General features: G+C 53.8%; 1 protein-coding gene across 1 annotated transcript in view; it reads left to right on the top strand.

Annotated features, from left to right (window-relative positions):
• Positions 1–350: 350 nt before the first annotated feature.
• PPL (periplakin) overlaps positions 351–17,878 on the top strand; it is a 48,843-nt gene continuing 31,315 nt past the window's right edge. The window contains exon 1 of the mRNA XM_081554714.1: positions 351–704. Coding sequence (XP_081410840.1) covers positions 643–704 — 62 coding nt within the window. The 5' untranslated portion in view covers positions 351–642. The remainder of the gene's footprint in view (positions 705–17,878) is intronic.

Here is a 17,878-nt window from a genome sequence, read left to right on the forward strand (position 1 = left end):
CATCGACAGTCCTACCACCTGAGAGTAATTCACCTAGCTGTCGGGGCATAGAGACCCGTCCGGCTGTCCCATCTGACTGGGGGCCCCAGCTGGGTGTCAGCCAAGAAAGGGGAGCCCCGGTGCCCAAGAGGGGCATCCGAGACCCGGGTGAGGGCCCTCAGCCTGGGGTGCGTGAGCCTGGTCGGTAGTCAGGGGCGAGGGGGCTGCGGAGCTTGCTGGAGAGCCGCCAGTGCGCCTCCGCCCGCCTGCCCAGCTTCTCGAGTGTCCAGGCTGCGGGGTAGGGTGGGGTGGGGTGGGGTGGGCCAGGTCGTCACCGGACCCCGTGTCCCCACCCAGGTTCCAGGCCCGGCGCCCAGCTCGCTCCAGCCCGGCCGAGGGCGCGGCTGGAAGCCCCGCCCACCCGGCGCCCCGCCCCCGGGAAGGTAAGCACCACCTTCTCGGGAGCGGCTGGGGGAGCCGGGGCCTGCGGGCGCCCCGCCCCCCGGGAGTAGTGACCAGCCGCCGCCGCAGCGCCGCACTCGGGGCTCCCGCGTCGCCGCCCGCTCACCTGCGCCCGCTGCCCGCCCCTCGGTGCGCGCCGGGGCCTCCGCTGCCCAGAGCCCAGCCCGGCGCAGCGACCCGCCGCCCCTCCCGGCCGCCACCATGAACTCGCTCTTCAGGAAGAGAAACAAAGGCAAATACAGCCCCACAGTTCGGACCCGCAGGTGAGGGGCCGCGCTGGGCCGGGATGCGCAGCCCAAGCCATAAAGGGAACGACCGGGCCTCCAGGGCTGCGGGGGCTGGGAGGGGGTGCGCACTGCTCTGGGAGGCCCGCGGGGCGGGGAACCCAGGCTGGAGTGCTCGACGCGCGGGGACCTGGGCGCCCGAGGGCCACCGTTGAGCAGGGAAGCACGGCCAAGGTGGGGATGGAGATGGGCCGGGGGCGCGGAAGGAAAATACGCTGTTTGGCACCGGAAAGTTCTAGGAGCCCGGAGAGCACTGGCTTGGGCGCTTAGAGGGCAAGGTACTGAGGTGGAGTCACGGGGAGGGTGGTGGTCTCCGCGTCCCGCGCCCGCCCTTGGGCCAGGGGTCCTCGCGGGCCAGTAAACACCGCCCGGGTGGAGAGTGGTGTGTCCGGCGGACGCTACACCCAAGGGTGGGGGCGTGGGCGGGGGTGTGTGCAGGGACAGAAGCACAGTCTAGGGGCGCAACCACGAGGTGAATTTGAGCTGGAGCGGGGGGCGTGGCGGGGGGCGTTCAGCAAGCAGCGCTTCTTGGAGGGGCGCGCAGGTGCTTCTGGAGTCGGGGAGGCAAGAGGTGAGGGGAGGAATTGGGGGTGGGAAACGTGCCCCCTGCAGCAGAACTTTACGGCACCTGCCATCCTGAGCTCCAGAGCCCGGTTCGGAGGAATCCGTGGGTGTGGGGTCTGGTTGGGGCAACCCGGGCTGAGGCACCCCTGGTCCACACCCCCTACCCCACTCCGGGGTCTGCGCAGCTCCTGAGAGGGCGGTGGGGCCTTCTCCCTGAGTGATTTCTCAGGGGCGTGGCTGCCCCCAGCACCCCCCCTCCCCAACCAGCGCCGAAACTGGCGGCGTCTCTGAGAGCCTCGGGTTCCCAGGGCTGCCTGGGAAGGGAATGACATGTCTCGATGTGTTTGCATTGAAACGGCAGCCCACGTCCGTTTGGTAAGCCTAATGTGTTCACTTAATAACCGGTTTAGGGGAACCTCAGTGTAGATGCTGAGATTGAAGGAGGGGCAGGACCTCAGACCCTTCCTTGGCCTCTCTCTAGGAAAAAGGAGGCAGGCGCCATAGCTGGGAGGAGAAGGCAACGGCACCCCACTCCAGTACTCTTGCCTGGAAAATCCCATGGACGGAGGAGCCTGGTAGGCTACAGTCCATAGGGTCTCTAAGAGTCGGTCGACTGAGCGACTTCACTTTCACTTTTCCCTTTCATGCACTGGAGAAGGAAACGGCAACCCACTCCAGAATTCTTGCCTGGAGAATCCCAGGGATGGCGGACCCTGATGGGCTGCTGTCTATGGGGTCGCACAGAGTCGGACACGACTGAAGCGACTTAGCAGCAGCAGCTATAGCTGGGAGGGAGCCTTTATCTGACAAGGGGCTTCAGGCAGGCGGGGAAACTCAAAAAAACTTGCAGAGCTCACCTGCCCCAAGTGTATCCACCCCAAAGTGCCCTCACCTAGACCTCCTCCCCTGGAAGCAGTCCCTCACTGCCTCCCAGGCCACAGAAGGCAGGAGACCCTGGCCTGCGCTCCCACCCTGCCCCTGTGGTCCAGCCCAGGCAGACCTGTCTGACAGGTGCAGGCGGCCTGGGCATGGTGTGGAGAGGGTGGGCCCTCCATGTCTTTGTTCAGTCAGTACAGTCGCTCAGTCATGTCCTACTCTTTGTGACCCCATGGACTGCAGCACGCCAGGCCTCCCTGTCCATCACCAACTCCAGGAGCCTGCTCAACCTCCTGTTAGGGATCGAGTCAGGGATGCCATCCAGCCATCTCACGGTGCCCTCACCTGAGATGTAGAGGGTGGGCCCTCCATGTCTTTGAATTCCAGGCTTCTCAGAAACTCCCCTCCCCTGTGACCCCATTGCCCCTTTTCCCCTTTGCATTGTTTCAAGTTCAGAAGCATTTCTTTCCTTCCTCTCCTGGGATCCTCACCCCCCCCACCGCCGCCCGCGCCACACACACACAAGCTTCCCTGGTCTTTCCCAACCCCAGGGATTGGGCAGGGCTCTGCACGCCGCTCCTCAGTGGCCAGGTCCAGTTGGCTCTCAAACCCAGCTGGGGTCCCGTCCAGTTCCTGAACTGTTCTTTCAGACATTGCACAATCAGACGCTCCGTGCCAGCCAGGGAGGGCTGTGCTGTTCTCCCCGCACCAAGACCGAGGCCCCTCCAGTCCTCCACACACACGTACACACCCACACACCAGGAGATGGGCCAGCCTCGCCCTGCTCTCCGCCTCCCTCATCCCTCTGAGCCTCCCCTTCTTCCAGCTCTCCATCTGTCCAGTCCCCCAAGGGCTGGGCTTGGACCTAACAAAAGGTTATAATGAATCTGGACAATCTGGGAGGGTCTTGGCCTTCCTAGCAGAGGGCAGGATGGAAGCAATTAACATCCTTTACAGCTTCAGGGACTCAGGGTTAAAGGGCACGGGTCCTGCACTTCACATTACCCCTGGCCCAAGGCAGCCAGCTGCTGCCCCTGGGTGAATGTGTGATCTCAGCTTGGAGGTCTCTCTCCAGGAAGCCCTCCCCGATTCTTCCCAGGATGGGACGAGAGACTCTTCCTTTGGGCCCTGTGGCCTTGCACAGTCACAGCCCTGGGTCGATGCCAGGTGACCGTGGTCTTGCCAGCCCAGCATCTCCATCTGCCTGTTCCCCTTGGTGGAGACAAGTTCATGGAACAGATTGCAGGGTCGAAGGTAGCCTCTTGAGTGTTACCCAGTGCTTGGCCCTGTACCTGTAGCTCTAAGATGTGTTCTCTGGTCACAGGGTGCTGACCCCCAAGTTACCCTTGCACCCGGAGTTTTATGGGGGCCTCCTCTTCTGTCTGGGGGAGGGCGGGGTTGCCAGTGACATTCAGCATTGAGGTGGTCAGTCAGTTGAGGACCTAGCCTCTGGTTCCAGAGAGGCTCAGGAATCTCTCTGAACCTCAGTTTCCTCATCTACAAGGCAGGCCTGGTACTAATATCTTCCATGTGCGGTTTCTGGGAGGAGCCAGCGTAACAATGGAGAGGATGCCCCTGGTACATAGGAGGTGCCCAGAGTGAGGGTCAGCATCCCTGCCCCCAGCAAAGGGGATCCGGGAGCCAGGACTTGCTTGTGACTCACACACAACCCCTCAGTCACAGGCTTTGGATGGCACACATGAATGGAGAGCCCCTTAGGAGAAAACCACCCCTCCCTGTTTGTCAGCCTTGTAGCAGCTGGAACTGGGTGTGAACTCTGCTGCTCCTGCTGCCCTGGTTTCTAATGACAGGTGTCGGAACTGGTGTTCACACCTGAGCTAATGACAGGTTCAGGCTGCCAAGTCACCAAGGATAGTGTCCAGCTCAGCGGGGAGGGCCTTGAGGGGCCCTGTTCCTACTGCCTTGCTTGGATGCTGAGAAGTACAGCCCTGGCCAGTCCTTGCTCCCCGGCTGTGCCACCTAGGGAGAACTGCTTGGCCTCTCTGAGCCTCTGCTTTCTCACCTGTAGAATGGGCATAAAAATACTACCTGCCTGGTGATATTGTTGGCATGAGGATTAAATGAAATAACGTAGGGAAAGGGTTGAGAATTATAGGAAGCCTCAATTCACAGCAGCTATGATGGTTATAACTGTTGAATAAATTTGAATAGGCACCTGCTATGTGTCTGGGATTGAACTGAATGCTGTGATGGACAGGCAGTGCACTGCACAACTCCTGGGGTGCCATTCCGGGAAATAGGGGTGGCTGTGGAGGAGACGTTGACAGTCTCTCTACATTTGATGGAATTTTGCTTAATTACCACTATGGTTGCAGGACTGTGTCATGATGGTGATGGGAACCACTGAGAGTTTGGGGGGACATAGAGCTGGACAAATGGGATGTCCAGCCTGATAGCCCTGTTGCTCCCTGACTGGTCTGAAGAGAGATCTGTCAGGGTTAGGGTGGAGACCTGGATTATCGGGGAGGACTTCCTCGGGAGGTGTCTGACCTGTCGTTGTGAGTGATGGATGGTTAGACCTAGCTCTGCAGTTAGACTGAACTCTGCCTGTGTTTGAGTTTGGCAAAGAAATTTGGCCTTGCTAAGAGCCTCAGCTTCCCCATCAGTAAAATGGGACTAATCTTGCCCCTCCACCCAGATCTGGGTCCCAGTGAGCACTCAGCAGCCTGGCCTCACTTCCTGACCTCATCTAGGCAAAATCCTACAAGAATGGCCCAGTCCTAATGGGGAGACCCTGTGGGGGAGGCAGGGCCCAAGGCTTTGGAGGCTGGTGAAAAGGGATGTGTCCTCCTGGAAGCTAGCTGGGGTACCCTGGGCCCCTTGGTGATTAACAGCGTGTCGTCCAGGTGTGGGTTCAAGCCCCAGCTTTGCCTCTCCTGAGCTATGTGACCTTGGGCAGGTCACGAAACACTTGAGTCTCAGTTTCCTCATCTGTGAAATGGGAGTGTTGCTGCAGCCATCAGCTGGTGAAGTCACTAGTGGCTCAAGTGAGATAATGCATGTGACAGGCCCAGCTCCCAGTGAGTGCTCAGTAAGTCATGGCAGTGATAGTGGTGACTGCACACTACTGTTAAAGATGAAAAGTGAAAAGTGAAAATTCTGTCAGTCGTGTCCAATTCTTTGTGACCCCATGGACTATACATACAGTCTATGGAATTCTCCAGGCCAGAATACTGGAGTGGGTAGCCGTCTCCTTCTCCAGGGGATCTTCCCAATCCAGGGATCAAACCTAGGTCTCCCGCATTGCAGGTGGATTCTTTACCAGCTGAGCCACAAAGATGAGGATGATGCCAAGAACAGAGCTGACCAGGCAGCTGGGCTCCTTTCAGCCATGGAGGCTGTTGCCCCAGGGGCACAGGAGGTCAGCTGACTCCCATTCATTCACCCCAGCATTCATGTGGACCCCCCCACACACACCTTAAGAAGACACATGGAGAGACACACCTGCATGCATTGATCAGTGACAGCTGAAAAGCTTGAACAGTCTGCAGGAGGGCCCTGTCAGCAAAGTTCACCTCCCACTATGCACGGGTAGCCAGGGCTGGAGTGATCCGCCCAGCCATTTCTCAACACCTGCTGTGCACCCAGGTGCACAGAATAAAATCTCATTCTGACACTGAGCCTGTAAGGCTGCTGGTGGTATCCCATTTCACAGAGAGGAACGCTGAGGCCAAGAGTAAAGGCACTTGCCTTGGGCTTACGGCTCACACATGGCCAAAGCTGGGGCCCCTGGAGAAGGAAACGAGGGCTCCCCACCTCGACCTGGGGCTGGTGCTGTCGCTGGGGACTGCCCCAGGCCAGATGGTGGAGTCACTGGGTTTTGTATCCCTGACTCCGCCCAGCAACCCTTTCCACCTCCCCTCTCTCTGGCTTTGCCCTCACTTGCCCAGTGCTGTTGACAGAGGGAACGAGACCTGGTGAATTAGATTCAGGACAGAACGGAGCTGAACATGTAACAGTGGCTGCTAATGGTGGCATTTCAGCATGGTCAGGGAGCTCCTCTGGGGACAGGGAGTTTTATGGGGAGAGGCTTACCTCAAGTCATACCTTTTAGGCAACACTCCTAGGAGAGTGAGGGGCCTCTGGAGGGTCCTGGGGGCTGGGGGAGAAGCTGCCTTTGAGAACACGTCCAAGGCTCCTTGTCAAGAGATTTCTGGCTCCTCTCTGCTCCAGGCAGGGCTGTGTGGAGTGTTGCCAGCGCCACCTGCCACTCTCCAGCCTGTCTGCCTGCCTTGATCTGTCTTAGGAATGGGGAGACGGAAATGGCCCCTGGTCTTTGTTCTCTCTGCTTTTGATAGGTCTTCTGCCTTCCGTCCTCCTGAGCCTAGGGAGCGAGGCCCCCAGTGCCCCTTCCTGCCTTCAGGCAGACTGAGCCCTGCCCTGGCCTCTAGTCTCCCTGCCTCTGGAGTGGGCAGCCCCGCTGGGCCCCCGGCTCTGTCACCAGAGCGCCTGCAGCAGCCACTTCACCGGTGCTGCCTCTGCCCCATCACCCCACTCCCTCCTCCCCTTGGCAGCCAGGGAACTCTCTCTTGTTGTTGTTCAGTCGCTCAGTCATGTCCCATTCTTTCTGACCCTATGGACTGCAGCACACCAGGTTTCCCTGTCTTTCACTATCTCCCAGAGTTTGCTCAAACTCATGTCCATTGAATCCGTGATGCCATCCAACCATCTCATCCTCTGTCACCCCCTTCTCTTACCCTCAATCTTTCCCAGCATCAGAGTCTTTTCCAGTCAGTCAGCTCTTCGTATAAGGTGGCCAAAGTATTAGAGCTTCAGCTTCAGCATCAGTCCTGCCAATGAATATTTAGGGTTGACTTGTTTGATCTCCTTGCTGTCCAAGGGACTGTCAAGAGTCTCGCTGCCAGATGTCAGTCTGGTCCTGTCTACCCGCTCCCCACTGGTTCATCCCACCCCAAGCTTCCCTTTGCTCTCAGGCCCTGGGAACCACCACCCTGCATACTATGAGTGCATTCCCCTCTCCTTTCCATGACCCTTTCAGCCCCTGAGCCTTTGCCCATGCTGTTCCTCCTGCCTGGAATGCCCTTCCCACCCCTCTGGGCTCACTTCTCTTCCTCAACTGGTCTCTGTTCTATGGGGAAGCCCTCCCTAAACCTCTCCCCAGGCAGATCCACTTTCCTGCATTGTCTCCCCCATCTCCTTGGTCACTCTTATCTCAGCGGCCATTGGGTGGTCTGATGGAGATGAAGGTCTGTCTCCCCCAGAGACTGGCAGGGCGGCAAGTGTGCTGAACGAGTGAATGAATGAATGAGGGTGGCCCTGGGGGCCTGCAGAGATTTCCCCCTCCTGAAACATCTCAGGCTGATGCAGACACACATGCTCACACACAAGACATGCACACACGCACACACTCGTCCCCACCAAGAAACGGGGTGGGTGGGTGTGGTGGGCGTTGATCTAGTGGAAAAGAATCGGGGGGCCTGAGCAGAGGGCCACCCACCCCCACCACCTTCTTCTGTGTGCTCCGTGAACAGGCTGCAACAATGCTGTGTGACAAGTGCGGAGACAGTGGAAGCAAAGGAGCGGGATGGGTGAAGAGGGAGCAGCAAGGGTCACAAGACGGCGAGGTGGGCGTCCACGTGCATCGGCCTGCAGAGGCATCACATGGTGTGAACAGAGCAAGCTAAGGACACAGACAGCACATTTGTGTGCATTTACAAACGTTCATTCAGGGATTTCTCTGGTGGTCCAGTGGCTGAGACTCCGAGCTCCCAATGCAGAGGGCCCGTGTTCCATGCCTGGTCAGGGAACTAGATCCTGCATGGTGCAACTAAAGACCCCACATGCTGCAACTGAGACTCGGCACATCTGAATAAATAAATGTTAAAAAAAAAAGAAGAAGAAACTGAGAGATCATAGTAACAAAAACACTCTTTAAGAAATAAAAAAAAAATTTTAAATTCATACAAAGCAATTCCATGTATGTTTATAGATGCAGACACCAATATGTAGTGAAAGTTTAAGAGAGGCTTAGGAAGAAACCTGTGTAGATCACAACAAACTGTGGAAAATTCTTCAAGAGATGGGAATACCAGACCACCTTACCTGCCTCCTGAGAAATCTATATGCAGGTCAAGAAGCAATAGTTAGAACCAAACATGGAACTGCGGATTGGTTCCAAATTGAGAAAGGAGTACATCAAGTCTGTATATTGTTACCCTGCTTATTTAACTTATATGTAGAGTACATCATTCGAAATGCCGGGCTGGATCAAGCACAAGCTGGAATCAAGATTGCCGGGAGAAATATCAATAACCTCAGATATGCAGATGACACCACCCTTATGGCAGAAAGTGAAGAGGAACTGAAGAGCCTCTTAATGAAAGTGAAAGAGGAGAGTGAAAAATTTCACTTAAAACTCAACATTCAGAAAGCTAAGATCTTGGCATCTGGTCCTATCACTTCATGGCAAATAGATGGGAAAACAATGGAAATAGTGACAGACTTTATTTTCTTGGGCTCCAAAATCACTGCAGATGGTGACTGCAGACATGAAATTAAAAGATGCTTGCTCCTTGGAAGAAAAGCTATGACTAACCTAGACAGCATATGAAAAAGCAGAAACATTACTTTGCTGACAGAGGTCCAACTACTGATTTTTCCAGTAGTCCTATATGAATGTGAGAGTTGGACTATAAAGAAAGCTGAGCACCAAAGAATTGATGCTTTTGAACTGTGGTATTGGAGAAGACCCTTGAGAGTCCCTTGGACTGCAAGGAGATCCAACCAGTCCATCCTAAAGGAAATCAGTCTTGAATATTCATTGGAAGGACTGATGCTGAAGCTGAAACTCCAATACTTTGGCCACCTGATGCGAAGAACTGACTCATTTGAAAAGACCCTGATGCTGGAAAAGATTGAAGGCAGGAGGAGAAGGGGACGACAGAGGACGAGGTGGTTGGATGGCATCACTGACTCAATGGACATGAGTTTGAGCAAGCTCCGGAAGTTGTTGAAGGACAGGGAAGCCTGGTGTGGTGCAGTCCATCAGGTCGCAGAGTCAGACACGACTGATTGACTGAACTGAACTGAGGAAGAAACCAGCAGCTCCAAAATTATGCTCCCCCAGAGGAGGGGGCTCAGAGGGCAATGAATAATAACACTGTTTTTGAACAAAATCTGAAACTCATATGGCCAAGTGGGAACATCAGCTAAGTCTCAGTGGCATTCTTTTCCATACTTTTCTGCATGTTTGAGCTAGGTTAAGAGTTTTCAAGTTTTTAAAAGTGATGGGTGGGCTGGACCAGGGGGCTGGCAGCTGATACAGCCTGGAGGGAAGCCTGCAGTTCTGCAACTGAGTCCAGTCAGCAGGGAGAGAGGGAGGAGAAAAGAGGGAGTTGGCCTCAGCGGGGGGAGATGTCCAAGGCCTGGGGAGCAAAAATGGAAGGTTCTGGATGCGGAGACTCAGAAGTGCGGGAGGGAACAACGGCCAGGAACTGGGAGAGGTGTGAACACATGACAGCCTCTGAGGCTGAGGTGTAGAGGAACAGCTGTCCTAAATTATGATTGTATTGTCCTTAGATAGTAGTACCCTCGTCTCTCTTTTCCAGGTGAGGCTCAGCGTTTTAGAGTCTCAGCGGCTCTGAGCCGGGAGCAGATGAGCTGGCTGGTGGGGTATCCTCACTGATCGCACAGCCCATCCTTTCCTGAACAGAGGGCTTGTCAGGTCTTATAAAAGCACAATGGGCTGCTGGCTGGCCAGTGGCTCCACCCCACCCATGGCCCACTGACTCTGGAAGGCTGCAAGAAGACAGTCCTGTGCAGAATTCTGTGCTGCTTCAGCAGCCGGGGGTCAGATGTCAGACTCATGGCTTTGAGGGCTTTTCACTTCTCCATCCTGGGATGGGGACTTTCGGGTTGCAGCTGAAGGTTGAGAAAGGATTCTGAGTTTGTGCCGCCAGGAACAGAGGAGACTCCAGTCCTGCTGCTCTGCATCAGGAACTTGACTCTTCCCAACTATAAACTGGGCAACGAAACCCCCATGTTACTGAGAGGGAAGCTGAGGCTGAGGTTAGAGGTGGAGGGCTTGCGGGTAGAGGTCAGGGTAGAGGCTGAGGTCAGGGATGGAGGTAGAGTAGAAAGAGCCTGGGTTTGGGAGCCATAGACACGCTTTCCAGGCCCAGTTGTGCCTCTTGTCAGCTGTGTCACTGCCAGCCACCTTCCTGCCCCACTGTGGGCTTCATGAAGATAGGGGCTTTGCAGACCGCATGGTTACTCCTGCACCCCCCGAAAGATGCCTCACACATAGTAGGTGCTCAATGAGCAGCAGTGAGAGGTCTGTTTTGAATTTTACAAATTAGAGGTGTGTAGAATCACAGAAGGAAATGGCAACCCACTCCAATATTCTTGCCTGGAGAATCCCAGAGACGAAGGAGCCTGGTGGGCTGCCATCTATGGGGTCGCACAGAGTCGGACACGACTGAAGCGACTTAGCAGCAGCAGAATCACAGAGAGAACTGGAGATGATGTGTGTAAAAGCATCAGGCATATAGTAGGTGCTTCCTATTTGGAGGCCAGTACTCCTTGTCCTTGTCCACTGGTTTTGAACCCGGAATGATGTCCTAACAACTGAGGTTGTCACAGTTGGCTTGAGCCCCATTTAAAGTTTGCAAAAATCTTCAAGACACACCCTGGTGTTACTCAAAGAGGTTTGAACTGTATATGTGTGTGTGTGTCTGTAACGAGAGCCCAAAAGCACATGCCTGACATGAGGCCCCGAGGTGGGGAGGGCTTCCCTGGTTGGAAGCAGATTAAACCATGAAACAAAGCTGTAGTTACTCCACCAGCAGCCTTCTCACTTTAGAATCTACTTCCCCAGGATTAATAGACAGTAAATTCCTCCACACTCAGCTAATTATCACTGAAGTTTCTAGTAGGGAACCCATCAGTCAGTTGACCTGTCAGTCTGGTATTTTTTGGATGCTTTCCCAGTACTGTTCTCTACAAGACTTCCTTCCTGCAGAGACCTGGGAATTCTTCCTTGATCTGCTGGTCTAACCCTGCAGCACACGACTCTGGTTCGTTTCCTTGTTCCTAGCCCTGCCAGCACGTTAGAATCATCTGAGTTTTGGGAGTTCCCTAGCAGTCCAGTGGTTAAGACTCAGAGTTCCCAATGCAGGGGGCCCGGGTTCCATCCCTGCTCGGGGAACTAGGTCCCACATGTTGCAACTAAGACCTGGCACAGCCAAATTAAAAAAAAAATGATCTGAGCTTTGAAGGTGATGTCCAGGTCCTATGGCAGGTCAATTAAGTCAAAATCAGTGAGGTAGAGCCCAGACTTCAGCCTTTCGATGTGCAGCCATCAAACCCAGTGTTTACACTGCCCTGAGTAAAGGGGCAGTATAACTTGTCCATAGAGTTATATGTACCTTCATTGTTGTTGTTTAGTTGCTAAGATATGTCCAACTCTTTTGCAGCCCCATGGGCTGTCCATGGTATTTTCCAGGCAAGAATACTGGAGTGGGTTTCCATTTCCTTCTCCATGGGATCTTCCGGACCCAGGAATCAAACCCATGGCTCCTGCCATGTCTCCTGCTTTGCTGGTGGGTTCTTTACCGCTGAGCCACCAATGCACCTTGCTCTTCCTTTAAAAGAGCTAAAACATCAGTTGCCTGGTCTGTCGCACTCTATTCTTTTAGTCCCAACCTTCCTGTATAATTTTATTTTAGATATGTGCCTTATAAAATGGCATAGAGGTGGCTTTTGTTTTGTTTTCCTATTCTCCCCTGAGAGTCTTATCTTCTAGCAGGTGAGTTTAACTCATTCTCATTTATTGTAATGACTGATGTGTTTGGACCTACTCCTGCCATATATTTTGTATTTCCTATTTATCATGCTCTCTCTTTGTTTCCTTCTTGCTCTCTTCTTGTATTTTATGGGACTGACCTTTATTTTCACAGTTAAATTAGGATACAAGGCCTGAAGTGGGCAGAGTGGATGAAAATACCCTGATCCAAACAGTCTGAATCTCTGGAATTACAGTTATTGGAGAGCTTTTCTATATCCTGCCTATTAGACCATAAACTTTTGGACAATAAGGACTTACTTACCTTTTGGTGGAGGTTCTTCCGTGGCTCTTAATTCCAGGATTTGTGTAGGCTGGGGACTCAATAAATAGGTGTTGAATTAAATAGACATTTTAAGCATGTTGACAGCTCCAGGGACTTGGTGATGGAGAAGGGCCTGTCCCCAGGGCCTGTAAGAGGGGCAGAGAGATGACAAGGAGTTGGGGGTGTGGTGAAAATTTATTCAGCAATTACTGAATATCTAGAAATCTTGATGATCTGGAAAGCTGGCAGGGGGTGGCAACAGTCACCAGCATGGACATTAACCTGGCCCCAGGCAGGTCTCCCTTCCTCCCCAGGCTCAGTTTATGTATCTGCACTGGAAGCAATAATAGTACCAAGCTTGATGATGGGTTGTTAGGATCAAAGCAGGAATGCATGTCAGATACTGGGGGAGGGCGTGGCCCAGGGAGGGGTTCCATCACACCAGTTCCTTCCCCCTGAATGGCCTGTTCAGAGGGACAGGCTGGGAGCCCCTCACGGTGGCTTCTTAGGAAAATGACTCAGCCTCAACTACCACCACTGATGGTTACTCAACCACTGGGATTAATTATACTGCTGAAGATGCCAACAAGATATAAGTCACTATGCCTCCCCTGGGTGGTGAACGCCTTGCTGCTTTGTCTCATGTCCTTGATCTCTCCCCATCACTTTGTGGAATTGTATTGACTGACCCTGATGCTGGGAAAGATTGAGGGCAGGAGGAGAAGAGGGCGACAGAGAATGAGATAGTTGGATGGCATCTCCAACTCAATGGACGTGGATTTGAGCAAGCTCAGGGCAATAGTGAAGCACAGGGAAGCCTGGCATGCTGCAGTCCATGGGGTCGCAAAGAGTCAGACACGACTTAGCGACTGAACAACAACATGACATCCCTCTTATTCTGAGGAGGTGGCTCTAACACCTGTTTGGATCTTGATACCATCACTTCCTAACAGTGTGACTTTGAGTAGGTTTCTTAGCTTCAGTTATCTTCATCTAAAAAATGAGGAGAGAAAAATTATTCACATGCTATAAAGTGTCTGCTCAATTCAACATGTATTTATTGAGCCCCAAGCCTGTGCAAAGCCTGGAATTAAAGGCTACAGAAGGGTCCTCCCAAAAGATGAGTAAATCCTTATTGTCCAAAAGTTTATCACCTAATAGAATTAAGAAAAGTACCCCCAATTGCCATAAGGGCATGTTTCTCCCAAGATTGCCAGGTGTCAGCAGATGTTGCAGGAATAGGCTGAGCAGGAGATGGGTACCTAGTGAGTCCTCTCAGTGTCTGGCTATTAATTTCATCAGTCATTTCCTGCACCTACTGTTTGTGCCTTTGTGGTAGACAGGGCAGGTGTCCTGGAAAGCTTTTGCTCTCTCAGCCTGGCAGTATTTAAAGAAGATAGGGTCTGGGGGCCACCTAGCACCCAAGATGAACTTGGAGGTTCCCCTGGGAGCCGCTTGGGCCCTGGCTGGCCCTCGAGGCAGGCAGGACCCAGAGGGGATGACCATTGGGCAACAGGAAGCCAGGCCCTTTCTCTGGACTGTAGGAGGGGAGAGGCTGGGACAGGCTGGTTCCCAGGAGAGGTGTGGGCTCCTATGCATTCCAGACATTCCGAGACTGATCATCCAGCCAGCTCGGCTGACACCCACTGAGACAGAATTAACCCCAAAAGGGAAGGACTGTGGACATGGTCAAGGACCAGAACATGGGGACTGACTCAGGCCTGGAAGGTGAGGTGGCATTGGCCAGGGAGGAAGGGCCGTCACCATCAGCCACACTCTGTCCCTGCTACTTCCCACCTTGACGCCCAGAAAGAAAAAGCAAGTTGGGCATGACCGACAGGTGACAGAACTGTTCTAGGTGGGCAGTGACTGCTGGAGTGGGGGCTTATGGTAGGGCTGTGGCCCCTCTGTAGTGGTATGAGCTGTTCCCTGGAGGTGGGTCAGGAAAGAGGCCGTTCTCCCAAGAAGGAGGGTGGTGTGGCTGGCTCTGGCCCATGGCCATGGGCGAAGATGCTGGAGCTCTGGGGGCCCGGGAAAGGGTATAGGGCTGTGGTCTGTGTGCTCTGGCACTGCGCCCCCAGGCACCGTGCTCTGCTGAGCACAACTGGGTGCTCTGGATTGTTTAGAAGTCAGGCAGCCAGAGACCCATAGACGAGACCTGGCCTTGGGCAGGTGTCTGGCCAGTCTGTATGGGTCTGGTGGGACAGTGGCAGGGAGCAAAGGAAATGACCTTTTTCTTTTTTCCAATTAATTAATTGATTTATTAACTTGGCTGTGTCAGGTCTTAGTTGCAGTGCACAGGATCTTCACTGTGTCACAGGCTATCTTTCATTGTGACACACAGACCTTATAGTTGAGGCTCAGTAGCCCCTCAGCATGGGGGATCTTAGTTCCCCCACCAGGGATCGAACCCACATCCCCTGTATTGCAAGGTGGATTCTTAACCACTGGACCACCAAGGAAGTCCCAGGAAATGATCTTTTATTAAGTGGCCCTAGGGCGCTAGTGGTAAAGAACCCACCTACCAATTCAGGAGATGTAAGAGATGTGGGTTCCATCCCTGGGTTGGGAAGATCCCCTGGAGGAGGGCATGGCAACCCACTCCAGTATTCTTGCCTGGAGAATTCCCATGGACAGAAGAGCCTGGTGGGCTACAGTCTATTGGACCGCGAAGGGTCAGACATGACTGAAGTGACTTAGCATGCACGCGAGGATGCTGATAACTACCTTATGATCCACGCAGGTACCAGGCACTAATGTTCTGAGCCTCCATCAGCTTCATTATGGCAGAACTGATGGGCTGCAGTCATTGTGGGCTTATCGCAGAGTGGTCCAGGGGCCACAGAATCACCCAGAACTATGCCATCGTATTTGTTAACCACTTGTCATGTGAGATGTGCATAGAACAACCTGAGATGCCCAGCAAGTGTAAACCACATGCCAGGTGTTGAGGAAGAGAGAATGTAAACTATCTCATTAATAATAATGTTCTGTTGACTGTCAAAATAATGGTTTAGCTGTATTGTGTGTGTGTGTTAAGTCACTTCAGTCGTGTCCGACTCTTTGCAATCCTGTGGACTGTAGCCCGCCAGGCTCCTCTGTCCATGGATTTCCCAGGCAAGAATACTGGACTGGGTTCCCATGCCCTCCTCCAGGGGATGTTCCTGACCCAGGGATCGAACTTGTATCCCTTATGTCTCCTGCATTAGCTCTATTAGGTTAAGTCAAATGGTGTATAAAAGTTAAGTTCACCTGTTTCTTTTTATGTTTTTCACGTGGCTACTAGGAAGATTTAAACTACAAATGTGCTCACATTCTGTGTTTATTGGACAGCGGTGGCCTTGCAAGCAAATCAACCTAGTCCCCACCCTATCTGCCTTGGGAACATTTTCCACCTATCAGATATGTCTTTCTGTTTGCTACCCAGTCAGTGGATCCAATAACCTCATTGTGCTGCCAAGGAAATTAAAGGTAGGCAGGTAAAACAGCACATGTTGTTATTCCAAAAGTCAGCATCTGTTCATTAGATTACTGCTGGGACGAGCTCTGTGCCGGGCACCATGGACACAGCAGTGAGCCAAACAGACCAAAATTCCAACAATCCTGAGCCTTCCTGGTGTGACACGCATGTCCAAGGTCCAGAGTGTTTTACAAGGCTCCTCTCTTTGAACTGTCTCCATCCTCTGGATGGGGCTGATTCTTATTCCTATTTTGCAGATGAGAAAACTGAGGTGCAGAGAGGCTAAGGAACCTGCCCGAGCTCTCTCAGTCTCTGTTCTTTCCCTGGGCCAGGCTGACTCAGTTTCCCTCCCCGCAGGCAGGATGGAGAGGAATGGACCAGTTGGTGCAGGGTGACCAGGACAGGGAGAGCTGACAGCAGGAAGGGCTGGGGCGGGCAAGGCAGGTCCCGGACAGGAGAGCGAGCTCTCTTCTGAGCATGTTTGGGAGCATTGACAAGCCTGAGGCAGGACAATGGCAAGATCAGTTTGAGTGGTTGAAAGATCTCTCTGACAAATGTGCAGAAGTTGGCTGGGGGCAGCAAGGGTCAGAGTGCAATGAGACGGCTGGGCATGGCCATTACATTGGTCCAGGTGAGAGGTGATGCTCTTGATCAAGGTGAGGGCCTTAGGGCCAGAGAGAGGATGGAAGCACAGGGCTGTCTTCCCAGGTGGAATCAGGGGAGGCAGGGGTCTGGGGTGGTCTTGGGGTTCTGCTTGAACAACTGGGTAGACGAAGCCTCTCCACCCTGCCTGTCTGCAGTTTCCCTGCTGCAGACCAGGGACAGCAAAATCATGGTAGAAACACCCTAAACCCCTCAAATCCCAAACCTGGTGACCTAATCCTTACTCCAAACCCAAGAGGGTTCCTCTAGACTGGGGCTGGGAGCTGCGCCCTCTCATTACCTGTATATGTGCATGGCCCCTCCCCGCAGGAGCTGGAGGAGACGTTTCCAAATGTCGAGGTGACTTGTGAATTCTCCATGCCTGGGCGAGGTGACATCCGCAAGGCGGAAGCGGAGTGTGTCTGGGCCTGCACGAAGATCAGTGTGGATGGCCTGGGTGGCCCAGGGTCCTTTTTTTTAGCTCCCCCATGCCTGTGGGTTCTGACATGGGGCCTTGGCTGCCAACTCTTATCAGCTCCTTAAAAGGAGCCCAAATCCCTGGGTGGTGACTCTGGGTGGAAGCAGAGAACCTGGGCTCCCTGCAAAGCACCACTTTGTATCTGTTCTCTCAATTAACCGTGCCCCAGCCCTGAGGGGTGTGGACTGCTGTGACCCCCAGTGACAGATGGGTAACCTGAGGCTCAGGAAGGCTAGGTGACTGACAGCTTAATAAGGACTGAGTCAGGATCCAGACCTAGGCCACATGCCTTTTGTCCAGGTGCTTAACCACCAGGTTGTACTGCAGTATGGCTTATCATGGAAAAGGGCCAGGGGTTCCCCACCCGGAGTAAAGCAAGAAGGAATGATTACTGGTAGGTGGGGCTGAGGGTCCTGCGAGAGCCCCAGGTTCTCTGTCTTTACCCACATGGAGCATCCGCAGAGTCTGGGTGACCTGGAGTGCCACCTCTGTCCCTACTTCTCTGATCAGCTTTCCTGCTGGCCCACTGACCAGATCCCACCCTGCTGGGCTTCACAGCATGGGGTTCCAGCCCCAGCTCCCCAGTCTGCAGCTGACCTCCTGGGCTGCGAGCAGCCACCTGCAGAGCAGGTCAGGCTGTGCTTGTAAGTTTCTAACTCTGGTGACAGAATAAGGGTGCCCAATGCCCCAGGAGGCTCCCAGGCTGTCTCCCCACAGCTCTAATGCCCAGAGTACATCCTGAGGGACAAAGAGATGTCTGTTCCAGGCTGGTGCATGCGGGCTCAGACCCAGAAAGCTATTGTTTGTCCCCGAGTGTCCTCAAACCCAGTCATGGGACTCCAAGGCATCCCTAGACGTCCCCCTGGCCGGCCTGTGCCCTGTTTTCCCTCCTCGCACCAGGAGTCTCATACGCAGACCGGGCCAAGGAAACGGGGTCCCTTGTCATGCCTTGGACGGGACCTGGGCCCTCCTGGACCCTCACCAGACTCCAGCGTCCTCAGCCCTGGAAAAGAAAACCAGGGCGGATTCTCTGGAAAAATAACCC

The sequence above is a fragment of the Giraffa tippelskirchi genome, chromosome 13 (genome assembly GCF_054371585.1).
Source record: "Giraffa tippelskirchi isolate mGirTip1 chromosome 13, T2T-mGirTip1v1.2.pri, whole genome shotgun sequence".
NCBI classification, from domain to species: domain Eukaryota; kingdom Metazoa; phylum Chordata; class Mammalia; order Artiodactyla; family Giraffidae; genus Giraffa; species Giraffa tippelskirchi.